Source organism: Heloderma suspectum, chromosome 2 (assembly GCF_057233095.1).
Source record: "Heloderma suspectum isolate Gila_16-S chromosome 2, 16-S_ref, whole genome shotgun sequence".
In the NCBI taxonomy this organism is placed as follows: Eukaryota; Metazoa; Chordata; class Lepidosauria; order Squamata; family Helodermatidae; genus Heloderma; species Heloderma suspectum.
The window spans coordinates 157,283,317-157,298,391 of record NC_139459.1 but is presented as its reverse complement, the minus strand read 5'-3'; the positions used below and the strand labels follow the sequence as shown (position 1 = coordinate 157,298,391).

General features: G+C 44.1%; 1 protein-coding gene across 2 annotated transcripts in view; it reads right to left on the bottom strand.

Moving 5' to 3' along the window:
• SIDT1 (SID1 transmembrane family member 1) overlaps nt 1-13,452 on the bottom strand; it is a 315,540-nt gene extending 302,088 nt beyond the window's left edge. For both annotated transcript variants that reach the window (XM_084835330.1, XM_084835331.1), the window contains exon 1: nt 12,944-13,452. In XM_084835330.1, the coding sequence (XP_084691456.1) occupies nt 12,944-13,153 (210 nt within the window). In that variant the 5' untranslated portion in view covers nt 13,154-13,452. The remainder of the gene's footprint in view (nt 1-12,943) is intronic.
• Between the last annotated feature and the right edge of the window lie 1,623 nt (nt 13,453-15,075).

Genomic DNA, 15,075 nt, shown 5'->3' with positions numbered 1-15,075 from the left:
TCTACAGCAAAAGCTGCCCAGGCACAAAGCTACTGTCTTACATATGTACCACAATAGACACACCTACACCCATCTCTGAAGTACTACAAATCTTTTTATTTTTTATTTTTAAAGCAATTAATGTTTGAATGAATAGCTTGCAATTGGAGTATGCTCTTAGATAGAATAAGATATAAAAGATAGACAGACCACCCGAAGCAGGGGGAGGTACAAGACTGATGAATTCAGATTGCTGGAACATTTGCCTATCTTTTACGTGGCAGAAGTGGAAGATGGCAGGGTTACCTGAGAAGGAAAAAAACATGGCGACTCTTGTTTTACAATGAAACCCTACTATACATGTTTACTCAAAAGTTCCACTGTGTTCAGTGGGACTTACCCTCAGGTAAATGTGCATTACAGAGCAACTGCACAGAGCAGGGGTGGGTCGGTGGGTGGGTTATATTTTACTGTGGAAAGGCATGATTGATTGATTTTTTTATAACAAACCAAGTATTTCCCCCTCTCCCTAAACAAAGGCATGGAAGGGTTCGTACTTTCTGTGTAGAAGGTACCAGCAGTCAGTACTGAGCCATAGGCAGCCAGTGTACACAGGAGCAAAAGTATTGGATAAGGACTGGAGCTGGATGGAGAGCTCTAGGGCAGACAGAGAGGCAGTGTCAACTGCAAACCAAGAAAGCACATCCAGTCAGGTCAACAAGCAGAAGGGAGAACAAAAGCCAAAGTCAGTAACAGACAATGACTGTGGCTAGGTAGAAATGTTCATTTACAGCAAAAAGGGAGAATGCCTTGTGGTAATTAATTTCTCAAGTTAATTATGTTTCTAGGTCTCATGATAGAGACTTAAGACCAAACTAGACATATTGTGTGAATGCAATTAATGTCCATTTTTTCTTATGTTAATAGCAGCCCCAGCAGAGTGTGAGCAGCATTGAGACTGTTGAAAGTGGGGAGGGAAAATAACACCCTCCCACCACCGTGGTCCTGGTAAAAATCGCCACCATTGTTGCTATTTGCATCAAGAGGGAGGACTCCAATGGCACCAATGGAGGCTTCCCTTCAGATAGAAATAGAAGCTTTGGGGGAGGCAATTTTTAGTGGAACCCCTGGGTGCGGGGAATGTTAGACTCTGATCCTGCTCCAGCTCCCCTGCAGCTGCTACTTGGGTAACAAAAAACAGCAATAGCATTTATAACTCTGCCTTCCATATTCAATCTGTTGCCAAGTCATTTAATTAATTAATAATTAAAATATGTATAGATCCCCTTTCAAGGTAGGAGCCCTCTCAAAGTGGCAAATGACAAAGAATGCATTTAATAAAATTCATAATTAAAAAACACAGTAATAAAAGCAGCAAAAGTTCCACAAAACAACAAACATCAAAAGACAGAGTCTACAACTCAAATTGCTGCTATAACCCTGTCTGATCAAACATAATCGGGGAAGCCCAAAGTAAAGCAGTAAATCTTCAGGGCCTTCTTAAATGCCTGCAATGATGGGGCATGACAGACCCCTGATAGCAACTTATTCCAGAGACATGGGGCATCTGCAGAAAAGGCCCTCCCTCATGTACTTGCCCACCTAACTGCCCTCACAGGCGGGCAAATGAGAAGGGCCTCTCTAGCTGATCTTAAAGTACAAGCTGGCTGAGAAGGGTGAAGGTGGCTTTTCAAGTAATTTGGTCCCAAACCATTTAAATCATGTCACGATTCCCTTTACAATATTTCAAAAATACGGCCCTTCCTCTCTGTCTCCTCAGCAAAATCTCTGGCCCGTGCGTGCCTTCGTAATCTCTTGCCTTGATTGCTGCAATTTTCTCTCTGGTCTTCCATATCTCACCTTGGTCATCTCATATCCACCCAGCGCTATTGCCAAAACTATTCAAGTTCTCCCTCTCCTCTGCCTAAATCCCTGCCTCAGCTTCCAGTCTACTCCCAGATCCTGCCCTAGTTTGTTGTTACACTTAAACCCCTCCATGGTCTTTCCCCACCATCATCTCTCTGCTCTTAGATCCCAGCACTTCTCTGCTTGTGGTCTTTGCTTGTTCAGTTCCACCACTCTCAGCCATCCATATGTCTTCTGCTCCCTGAAGTAACTTCAACCTTTCTCCTTGTTGCCCTTTATGCCTGGACCTGCCTCCCAGAATGCCTCCATGAGACCTCCTCCCTAACTTCCTTCAAATCTCTCTTCAAACTCATCTTTTCCATGAATATACTTACTTATTTAAAGGATTTTTAGCCCACTTTTCAGCTGAAAAGGCTCCCAGAGCAGCTTCAATACGATCAATAAAAAACAGGTCCTGCCCTGCAGGCTTATAGACATGACACAAAAAGAAAGAGGGATGAAGTGCGAAGAGGAAAACAAGCAAATGTAGCCGCCAATTTAAAGGTTCCTGGGGGATGGGGAGGAGGGATACCTTGCACACAGAAAAGCAGTATGCCAGGAAAATGACTGAACTGTCCTCCCTGACATACTACTTTTCTTTATACATGGCTCTCCCAAGGAAAAGCATTCAAACAATGCTTTTCCTTTCCTTCCCCGGCAGTCTGAAGTGGTACAGCCTTTACTACATGATTCTGCTGATCATAGAAAATGGCACTAAGTGAACCCCAGGAGAAGAACCTACAAGCAGTAAAGTGCCCTTGTCTCACTGCTGTTTGTCCCATGGCACCACAGTTATATGCAGACGCCTTTGAAACAGCTCCCTAATCCCAATATTGTACTGTAACTAAGCCGAAGTATGTGTAACTGCAGTAATCACAAACTGGTGCCCTCCAAATGTTTCGGACCAACTCCCACCAGCCCCAGCCAGCATGGCCAATGATCAGGGATAATGGGAGTTAAAGTCAAAGTATCTGAATGGCACCAGCCTGGAGAAGGCTGCTCCGTCTCCCAGATCACCCAGTGAACAAGATAGTATAGGCAGCTCCAGATTCTTTTAGAGTCCTGGAAACATTGCATGTAGCATTCCTCATGACCCTGGACTTCTGTGGGAGGTGGTGACCAAGTCATGTGACCATGGGTGTGGTGGAGGCTGATATGGTTGGTTTTTAGTTGGGATACATGGAAGATTGAGTGGAGCTTCATGGCATTGGGAAGGTCCAGTTTATAAGCAACCAGATCTGTCTATGGAAGGATAGGGAAAGGACACTGGTACCAATGATACAGCTTGGCAGATGGATGGTTGGACTGGAAGTCTTCACAGCAAAGTGGGGTACTTTCTGATTCTGCCAGTGTTCCTGGCATTTGTAGACTTCTTTGGCACAGGCTAGCTGATGGATCACCTTCCTCTGGACCTCATGCAGATGTGCCAGACAGGCTGAGGAAGGCTTGTCTGGATGGTCTTGGAGGACTCTAGAGCACTGAAAGTAGGGATGTCATGGGAATCTGAGGGGGGGTGGAGTCCCTCTCCCTCACTCAGCCTCCCAGACTCCTATCTGCGGGCCGCTGCACTTACTGGACCCTGTCCACCATGCAAGCTGCTGGACAGTCCGCAAGTGTCTGGCAAGCATGTGTGTGGCCTCCCATTCCCTCAGTGAGCTGCCATTTCGCATAAAAATGGTGCTCATTCTTTTACATAAAGGGCCTTTTATGCAAACAGCAGCTGTAAAGTGGCCATTTACACAAGATTACAGGTGTAAATAGACCATTATGTTGTCTGGAAGCCCATGAAAGTGGAATACCTAACTGATGAACCACTGAGCAGACCCTGGGTTAGAACGAGATGAACCATCTTGGTCAGTGTATCCACCGTAACCAAGATTATGGTTTCCTCTTATGAATGCAGGGGCCTGACAATGGAGTCAATGGAGGCAAAGGAGATTAGGCCCTGGTATCTTGGCAGTTAGGAGTAGGCAGTAGTTGAAGTAGGCCCTGGTGTTTGTGATGGTCCTGGTCCATATATCAGAGAGCTGGACCTCCTTTCAGAAGGGTGGCCTCCAGAAAGCACAAGTCAGGAGCATAATTGTTTTCAGGAATCCCCAGGGCAGTATGCATGACATGGCATTGATAAGAGGACCTGGAACCTAAGTGGACCCTCTGAAATAAAGAGCCTCTGGTGGTAGAAGAAGCAGCCATCTTTTACATATAACATGTCTGCTTGTTCCACCCTCAGGTAATAAGCAACAGGTCACAAACGTCAACCACAACATCAAGCATTAGATCACCTGCTAATTTTCCAACATGTGTGCTACCATGGGGCTACAGAGCTGAAGGGAGGCACACTCTGGCTTCTGCCACCAGCTAGGAAGCTTGGGGCCACAGTAAGGGGATACCAACTTGGTCCCATCCATTGGCCAGTGAAGAAGCAGCTGCTCCAGTGCTTGCTTTCCTTTTCCTTCATCATTCCTTTTGTATTGTGTCAATTTAATATCTATATAGCACTTAAAATTTTCTAAGTGCATTTATAAGCACTTATACTTATATGCCCTTCTGCAGTCTATATAGGACAAACAGGTCTGTACCTATACAAAGAATAATAAATGGACACAAATGAAATCTAACAGAAAGGGCAATATTTAGAAACTAGTTGGAAAACATTTCAGTCTCCCAGGACAATGCTTTGCTGACCTGAAAGTGGCCATTCTTAAACAAATGAACTTCGAAAGCAGACTCCAACTTGTTGAATGATAACTTATCAAGAAGTTCAGTTCTATTACCTCTGGAATGAATAGAGATCTAGGGATGCTAGAGAAATTTGAGACGGATTAAAATGAGCTCGGATTTCTAAGAATCCAACCTGCAGAATCCTCTGCGGAGCAACCCCCTCAGGCCCTACGGAGTCCATGCACGTTCGGATGATTTTTTTACTTCCTCAAAATTTACGCATATGACTCCGTAGAAAAAGACATAAGTTTCTGCTGAGGAAACATAGAATGGAATAGGGGACAACACACTAAATGCTACATACTGGGGTAAATTATGTAAATATTTATGTAATTATTTCCGTATTTTTCCACACAACAGCAAAAAAATCGCATCTGTCTGTGGGCGGATGAAGGAATGAAAGGCGCCTAACAATCCGCAAAACACAGACAGAGCGAATTTTACACAGTCTGTACATCCCTACCTGCTACAAAGCTGTTAATTAACTTAGGAAGGATGCCTGTGTTTTCATTAATTACTGCTGCTGTGAATGGTCACTGCTTATTTTGCACTACACTTATTTTGCATACATATACATTTGAATGTAGTTGTCACAGACTTTATATTTAACTCTACTATTTACATTTTTCTGTCCGAACTCATACTACTATATAGCAGCCAACTGGGAATAACACTTCATGCATCTGATGAAGTAGAGTCTAGTCCATGAAAGCTCATGCCATAATAAACTTTTTAGTCTTTAAGGTTCCACAAGACTCTTGTTTTTGCTGCAACGGACTAATTACTATCCTTCTGGAAATTATACCAATGTGGAGCCAGTTAGAAAAGTTACACTCCCATGTGCTATGTAACCATTTCTGTTACTGACCTTAAGACATGTTGGCAGGGGGGCTGGAAGGAGCTAGCAGACAGAAAGCAGCACCCAGAAAGATGGGGTAGGGCTTCTGAGATAATTAAATCCCAAGATGAAATAATCTTTGGAGGGATGAGTGAGAAACTGTCTGTAGAAGGTGCCTCTGAGGCACAGGCCAGTTTTGGCATAAGACTCTGTGTAAAAGTGGGTGGGTAAACCTTCAAATGAGCTGTTCCATGACAGGGTCCACTTGGAATAAGGAGACGGACTAGTAGATCCCAAACTAAAATTCAGTTGGTATCCTTAGTTAATTCATCTTTAACTCATAAAAGGTCAAGAATAAATATTTTTACTCACAAAAACAGGTACTGCTTGTGCTCGAGTGAAATGAGTTCTGGAAAACTTGTAAACATGACAAATCCGTTCTCACCAGGTCAATTAGGAATTGTAATAAGCAGAAGCAATAAGACCTAAAAAGCCTAATAAATAATTAGCCTTTTGTCTTTTCATTTCTAGTTTTGGAACTTCTATGGCATTCTGTTATTCCAGCTATGTTCACAAAACATTTGCAGACATCTAACAACAGGATGTGGGCTACACAAAAGCTCTGCTGCGGGCTGTATATGGTTTCTGGGCCACACACTGCCATGTTCTGCACCAAATATTCTTTTTTATCAAGTGTAAACCTACATTTTGAATTTGTGGTGGCAGTTTGCATCCCATGGTTTGTATCTCATCAATTAGATCTGTTTGCGATGTCCACTGTAATGCTGTAGTGTATGCAAATGGACAATAGCCAGTGACTATTTATTTATTTCATTTCCATACCGCCCAATAGCCGAAGCTCTCTGGGTGGTTCACAAAAATTAAAACCAAACAGCACACAATAAAACAATTTAAAATATATAGAACATTAAAACCACAATATAACAATACAACCACAATAAAACCTAGCAGCAGTGCAGGAGTTTAAAACACAAATTTGAAACAGCAAAGCTAAAAGTTTAGAAAGCTAAAATGCTAAAATGCCTGGGAAAATAAAAAGGTCTTCACCTGGCGCCGAAAGGAATACAATGTAGGTGCCAGGCAAACCTCACCAGGGAGCTCATTCCAGAGCTGGGATGCCACAGCAGAAAAAGCCCTCCTCCTAGTAGCCACCAGCCTCACTTCCTTTGGCAGGGGCTCACGGAGAAGGGCTGCTGACGATGATCTTAAGGTCCGGGCAGGCACATATGGGAGGAGGCAATCCTTCAGGTAACCTGGCCCCAAGCCGTTAAGAGCTTTAAATGTTAATACCAGCACTTTGAATCGGGCCCGGAAATGGACTGGCAGCCAGTGCAGCTGAAAAAGTACTGGCGTAATATGAGCTCGCAGGCCAGTCCCTGTTAACAATCTTGCTGCCCTATTTTGGACCAGCTGAAGTTTCCGGACCATTTTCAAAGGCAGCCCCACGTATAATGCATTGCAGTAATCCAGACGAGAAGTTATCAGAGCATGGATAACTGTAGCTAGGCTCTCTCTGTCCAGATAAGGGCGTAGTTGGTATACCAGCCTAAGCTGATAAAAAGTGCTCCGTGCCACTGAGTTCACCTGCGCCTCAAGTGACAGTTCTGGATCCAAGAGCACCCCCAAACTACAAACCTGATCCTTTAGGGCGAGTGCAGCCCCCTCCAGAACAGGCTGAATATCACCTAGCCGGGCAGACGAACCACCCACTAACAGTACCTCTGTCTTGTCTGGACTGAGTTTCAGTTTATTGGCCCTCATCCAGTCCATTACTGTGCCCAGGCCCTGATTCAGAACAGCCACTGCCTCACCTGGTTTTGATGAGAAAGAGAGGTAGAGCTGGGTGTCATCCGCATATTGATGGCACCTCAGCCCACACCTCCGGATAACCTCCCCCAGCGGTTTCATGTAGATGTTAAACAGCATAGGGGATAAAATAGAGCCCTGTGGAACCCCATGGCACAATTGCCATGGCACAGAGCAGTAATCCCCCAGCACCACCTTCTGGAATCGGCCATCCAAGTAGGAGCGGAACCACTGTTGTGCAGTGCCTCCAACTCCCAACCCAGACAACCTATCCAGAAGGATACCATGGTCGATGGTATCAAAAGCCACTGAGAGGTCCAGAAGAATCAACAGGGTCGCACTCCCCCTGTCCCTCTCCCGGCAGAGGTCATCCCACAGGGCAACCAAGGCAGTGTCCGTTCCAAAACCAGGCCTGAAGCCCGATTGAAATGGATCTAGATAATCCGTTTCATTCAACAGTGCCTGGAGCTGTCCTACAACCACCCGCTCAAGCACCTTGCCCAGGAAGGGGATGTTGGCCACTGGCCTATAATTATTAACATCCTCTGGGTCCAGTTTAGGCTTTTTCAGGAGTGGTCTAATTACCGCCTCTTTTAAAGCGGCAGGCACCACTCCCTCTCTCAAGGAGGAATTTACAACCTCCTGGACCCAGCCAGACATCCCCTCCTTGTTTGATTTAATAAGCCATGACTAATAGGTAAGGTGACTAATCACCTGTACTGGTCATAGCTCCCCAGCTGCCAGCCGGCTGTAGCCCACCAGTTGCTGCCTACCATCTGTTTCTATAAACTGCAACATTTCAATGTTTTATGCTGGCATCCCTTTGATGAGAAATGATTTATGCATCTGGTGTCTGGAGGTGAAGGTAAGTCAGTTTTGAAAAGGTACACATTCTATGGTATAAATTTGTGGCCTCTCAAAGTAACTTCGGTCAGAAGTTTTCAAAGGTTTCTCCGGCTAGATCCAAGCCTTGGATCTCTCGTTGTCTGAGAGACTTCTAATCAGGCATTGCTACAAGGGTGAGGTTGTATGCTGGAAGAGTTCATGGCTTCCCCCCCACACACATAGTTAGGCTATAAACTCAAACACCCTGATTCGGTAGTTAGACCCACTTAATACAGTGGGACTTATTTCTGAGTAACATGCATAGGATTGTACTATTAACACCATCAGTGAACACAACTAATAAGCGATATTGAAATGAATGGGAGCACTACTTAAATAAGCATTTAACGGCACACCTGCTGAAAACACTGAAAACATAAACCAGAAGCAGAAAATGGGTGACAGAATTCACTTTAATGAAACCCTGCAAGAACAGCTTAGCTTTATTATACACGAATAGCTCAGAATAGGAAAACTGTATATTTGTATTATTTTTCTGCCAGAAGTAGAAAATAAATGTTGTGCATTTGCTTGGGCTAGTCCTTGCTGCCATTTTACAGTGCAATGATAGAATTAGGAACAACATTCTAGCTGATCTCAATAGTAAAAATTTCATTGTACTCGTATTTAAATGTTTAAAAATATATTTATGAAATAATTATGTACATATCCTTTGCACTTAAGACATGACAAATCTAACTACTACCTGGGTTATACTCCTACGAGTTCAGATGAAGAAATGTGATTCAAGGAATCTGATATACTGGGGTTTATTGCAAACAAAAAATTCCAGAGTTTGCTAAAATATTCTTGATATTGCATAGAGAATAACCTCATTTAAAATTAGTGAACCAGATCAAAGTCTCAAAATTAGGCATGGTTTATGGGTACTTTCACACATCACAAAACTTAAGCAAAATTGGCCCAACATGCAGAAGTCCAATGCCAGGTTTAATGGTGTATAAAGCAATTAACACAGGGCAATAGCTCAATGAGGTGATAGATGGATAGTCATATCTGGCTCCATTAAGTTAGGCAGTATAGAGACGATATGTGATATTCACAACCTTTGTACCAGGAGTCAAGTCACCATGCAGTCTACATGCCTGTCACAAACTCAACTATATCACTAATTATTGAATCACCCGCTACTATGAGCCCCCCGTCCCTAGAGGCATGTCCTTGGAGAAAGATGATTGGAAGAATTCTTATTATTACTGAATGAACAAGAAGGCTTGGACTTGGTAATAACACATTCAAAGTTCAACAACAAAAGTATCCCAAGAATTTCAAATCTTATCACACACATTGACTTCAAAAATACTTTCTGCAGTCAAAACAGATGTTCTCCATAGTGTACATTGATACGTTTTCAAGTGTGCATAGTATTCTCAGTGTAAAGATATGTATGTTTGTAATGTGTGTATTTTAAAACACTCCAGCATAAATTGTATGTGTATGTATATGAGGTTTTGGCTGTTGTGATATTGTACTTCAGAAAACCCTTATTGTTATTTGGAAAGAGAGCATAGTGTCAAACTAGAAACTTCAAAAGGAGCAGACTGCTCTTCTGAATTGTGGTGGGTGTCAACAGTGGGCCCTAAAAGTAATTTGGGGTGCAATCCTACGCTTGTTAGGCAGAAAAAATGCACTACAACTCCCAGCATTCTCCACCTAGCATAGCTGGCTGGAGCATGCTGGGAGCTGTAGGACTTTTTTTCTGCCTAAAAATGCATAGGATTGCGCCTTTAGTGTGTGTGTGTGGGGGGGGGGGGCATGCTATCATTTCCTGACCAAAATGCTCGGGATGATTTTGAGAAGGAAAAAGAAATCAGGGAAGCATCCAAAGGAGAAATACTATCAAAAATTTATATGTATGTGGGAAATTGGCAAGGAAGTCCAGCATGGCCACATCTATCTTCAAAAAGAAGAAACCTCAAAAATTAGAGGACTGGTAAAAATGAAATGGAAAGGGAAAGTAAAGAGGGTCAAATCTCTCCAGAAAGCTTGGGGGTTACACAAAACAGAAGCTCAACTAGAATATATACCATAGGTCAGGAAAGATAATTCAAAGTCCAAAAGATCATCAGCACGGTTAATGAGCAGTGTCAAGGAATTAAAAAAAACACTCATTTGAGCAACACATTTTCTGAAGCAAAGAGAACAAAAAGAAATGCACACAAACAATAAGGGATGCAAAAAAGTATTTTGAAGAGCATATCACAACATTAAGACCAGCACTTAAAAAAAACACCTTTAGGGCACAATCATATGACTGCTAGACAGCGGCTAGACAACCATAGGATTGGTCAGTTTCTGGAGAACCCCCTCCCCTGCCACCTTATAGGCAGCACTGATCTTCCCCACACTGGGAAGAGCAGCACAGAACAGGGGAAAGGGGGCATTCCCAGGTGTGGGGAGTTCAGAAGTGCTGGTACGACACTTCCTATGTGTCGTCCAGCCTCCCCACTCCACAGTCCCGCAGCTAAACAGCTGAAATCGGCTGTCTAGCTGCAAATGCAGGGTGGCTGGAGCGCGGAGAAGAGGATCCCCTCCGTGCTCCGCCTGCCATGCATTGGATAGGTGGTCGCCTCTAAGTTCGGAGGCAGCTGTCTATCACCACAGGATTGCTCCCTCCAATACAACAGAAGAAGGAAACTTGCTAGGGAGGCAGGTGGACCATTGGATGATAAGGGAGTACTAAAGGAGGATAAGGAGAAGCTGGATGAATTATTTGTGGCTGTCTTCGCTGCAGGCAATGTAGGGCAGATTGCCATGCCTGAACTGATATTTTCAGGAAGGGAGCCTGAAGAACTGAGGCAAATAGTGATAGATGAAATTTTAGACTTTTTTCATGCTAGACTACTTTGCAGAAATATAATAAGGATTACGTTAGTACTGTAAGTGGGTCTTTTCTGCAGTGGCACCCAAATTGTAGCATGTCCTCCCTAGAGAGATCCACCTGGTGCCTATTTTGTTGACTTTTTGGTACAGGTTAAAACCTTTTTATTCTCTCAGGCCTTTTAAACGGCTGCTTGCTTTATTTCGAATAAGTGTGCTGCTGCATTTAAAATTCATCTTTCTTTTTAGCTATTCAGTTATTTATCTGTTTTAAATGCTGAATTTTTGTTGCTCCTTTTAAAGTAATACTTTTCAGTGTGTTTTATTATTGGTTTTTATCGTTGGTTGTATTTGTTTTTGCTTTTGTTGTGTATGTCACCCTGAGAGCTTTGGCTATAGAACAATGCCTAAATTGATATTATAATAATAATAGTAGTAATGCATGAGAAATGCGTTGAATGTAAATGGAAAATATTATTAAAATCAGTAGCCAGTGTATCCAGCCTATGGGAGCTTTCCTTCCAGAGCTAATAGCTACCACAGAGGGAGGTGATTTTTGTCCAGACTAGAGCACGGAAGGTAAAGGTTAGCCTCCCTTTCCCACACACTGCAGCCCTGATGAAAATTAGGGCCCCCGCAGCAGATATTAACAATTAAAATGATGAAGCACATCACTTCAAGTGAAACATTTAGCATCACATCTATTTTGGTCTTTAGTGGTGGTTAAAATAGATTATTAGTAATTAAACACTATTAAACATTTAGTGGACATCTGTTGGTGGGATCATGTATATGTACAATCCTAGAAATTCAACTTGTCATGCATGAAATTGAATGGAAATATTGCTGTCATCTGATTAACCCCATCCATCTATGCATCTCCGAGTTCCTTGGATAAAAGGTGGGATATGAATGAAATCTAAACATAAAATAAACTGCATAAGGCCATTACTGGACAAAACCTACTTCTGGATATAGTTCTTGGGTTAATAGTTATTTAATTTAGTTCTAACTACTATGTTAATATCATTTCCCCAGTGCATTCTTTTGTCTCTCCAAAGCTTTTATTAATGCATTTTCACTAAAAAGATAAATAAAACTCTCCTCATTTGCCCAGGAAAAATCAATCTCCCCTCTCCCCTTTTAGTTTATTTCCAGGGACAATAGGAAGGAGGTAATAGAAGATTTTGATGAGACTCAGGCGCTTCAGGCAAATGTGAATTTGTTCTCTCCAAATAAAACTCCTAAATCATCAATAATCAGCCACAGAAAATGGTTTAGTAAGAATGAGGGCAAGTTAAGGAAAAATAATGGATGCATTTCCTGGGAAACTGGCAAAAAACAGTGGGCCCTGGATGGGAAAGCTAACTGCATCAGACAACTGGACTTTGTTTTAGTTTAGACTGCTGCAAAACTAATGCAAGGGAGGAAGAGTAGCTGCTTGCCAGCTCCAAGCCCAGTCCACTGGAAACCCCTCCAAGGAAAGGTACAGATATAAAAATTCCCCCACCAAATCACATCAAGGTTCATTCGGCTCATCATCACGTGTCCACCAGAAGCCAGCCAGATGCCGGCAGCGGGCCAGGACTCAAATTACGGGGGCGTGGGGGGGGGAGGGTTTCCTCACCTCGTGCACATTTCATTCGGAGGCCTCTTCCCCCTTCCCCCATAATTAGGAAACTGCAATAAACCTCTCTGTGTTGATCCTCAGTGTACTGCTTCTGAACATGAACGTTTTATCTACCTGTCGCGGTTACCACCCATAATACCTAGACCTCTATCCTCTGAGCGGTGGGCTAGGAATTCGTGTGGTCCCAGGTTCCCGGACCTTGTACATGGATCCAGTCCACTGGTCTAGCGGAGGGGCAAATCTAGCACACCTGAAGCCGCTGCCGGTGCTAGAGCACGGCTGGTCCATAAGCAAGAGGCGCCCTCCTCCAGCCTTACCTGGCCCGGCTTGCTGGTGTAGCTGAAAGAGTAGAGCTGCTCCGTGACTCGACTGACGGTGCCCGCGTAGATTCGACCGAACTCCGCTGTCTGCTTGGCGGCAGCGCTGGCCTGGCTCCTTTGCGCCCTCGGAGGCTGCAGCAGCGGCAACTGCTCCTGGGCCCCGGCAACAGCCAGGAGGAGCCCGGCAAGCCGAGCCCAGCCGCTCATGGTCCCCCAGGTGGAGGAGAGGCAGACACCACCAAAGCAGCCACTAGCCCGGGGCCTGGCGTCGCGTTCCAGCCGCGGCCAGCTGTTACCCACGCCGGGCTCTCCCGGCGCCTTCCCCTGCCACTCGGCTCATATCGAAGGCTAGGGGGGAATAACCGGGGCCTCCCTTTTCGTTTTCAGCGCTACGCGTCACGCCGATCTCCTTTGGCGGAGCTGAAGAAGAAAAACACCTGCTCCTAACCGCAGGTTCTCTGACCAAAATCCCAAGCGTCTGCAGCTGCGCACTCAATTCGCAGAGCGCGCCTCGGGCAAAATCTAGAGACCGTGCTCTCGAAACGGCCTGGATGATCCAGCCCGGGAACGAGGAGCTGCCTGGGCAGAGAACTGACTGCCTTCTCTTTGGCGGTCAGAATGTGTCTTGCACAAGGGCTCGCAAAGAGGCAACTCTCTTGTATTGTACTCAGTTGTTTTATTGTACGCAGGGCTCAGCAGCAGAACGCCTGCAAGGGGGGCGGGGGTCCAGTTGCAAGCATCGTCCACGAGCAACCTCTCCGCAAGCCCCCCCCCCCCCATTTGCCTTGCTTGGGAGAAATCGGCTCTATAAAAATGCCCGCACAATCCTCCATGCTTTTAAAGCAAAGTTCACGCTGAAGTGCCTGGGTTATTTGCCCCAGCCTGTGCCACGTGTCCATTTGCACACATAGTCATGTTCTCTCTCTCTCTCTCAGGAGCAGCACTTTGGAGATGGTTGATAGCATTTTATATTAGAAATGTAAAACTACATTTTATAGCAACCAGATTCATTTACAGTACACTCCAGTGTGTTTACTGTGTTCCATAAGTCTTGCTCACAAGTAAGTGTGCACAGGATTGCAACCTAAGCTAATATATAAAAGGTATAATAAGTAGGACTCTAATAAGGAGAAAGATCCAAAATATAATATGTTATTATGTTCTTAATCTATTTTTTCAGTTAATTGTATTTTGTTCCAAGCAGAAACGATTGAGAAGGAGTGCATCTCATTCAAGTCATGTTATAATATGAAAGAAAACTTTCACCCAGAAAACCATTGCTCAAGTATATGAACAACTCAGGACTTATTTCTGAGTAAACGTGCAGAACATCAGGGTGCAATCCTCCCTGTAAAAGTAACTTGTGCTGGAATCCTATGCACATTTTCCTGAGGGTAAGCCTCATTAAACACAATGGGAAGTCTCAGTAGGCATACATAGGCTTGTATAAATGAGCAGTCTTTATCTCCCCTCCACTTAAAAAAGAAACCAAAAACTACTATTTTTATTAAAGCTTTCTGTTCATAGGAAGCTGCCTTGTATGGAGTCAGACCCTGGGTCCATCTAGCGCAGAATTGTCGACACTGACTGGCAGCAGCGGCTCTCCAGAGTTTCAGGCAGGATTCTTTCCTAGGCCTCCCTGGAGATGCTGGGGACTGAACCTGGGACCTTCTGCAAGCCAAGCATGTGCTCTACCACTGAGCTACAGCCCTTCCTGTTGCTGGATAATGGCAACTGACAAACAAAACAGCCCCAGATTTGTTTCTCTGCGACCATGTGAACCCACTTTGAGGGAGGAGGAGGAGGAGGAGAAAAACCAACCCTCTTGTCTGTATAAAGTCAAACACAGTTCAGAACTTCTTTTGCTCACTGAAGAGAATTATCTTTAAGAATTCCTCAAGGCATGCTCTAGGTGGAATAAAGAAGAGAAAGAAAGAACAGGATAGAGGAGGAAAGAAGAAAAGAATGGTGATTGGAAATGTATGGGGGGGGAGGTGTAGAGAGAATTCCCCAAGCCAATTGGCTCCTTTCAGAGAGGTAGTACTTCAGAGGAATTTAGGAGGCTGTCGAGGGTTTGTAGGGATTGCACGTTAGCACGTACTTAAATTAACTTTATGAAGTGAGGTGGC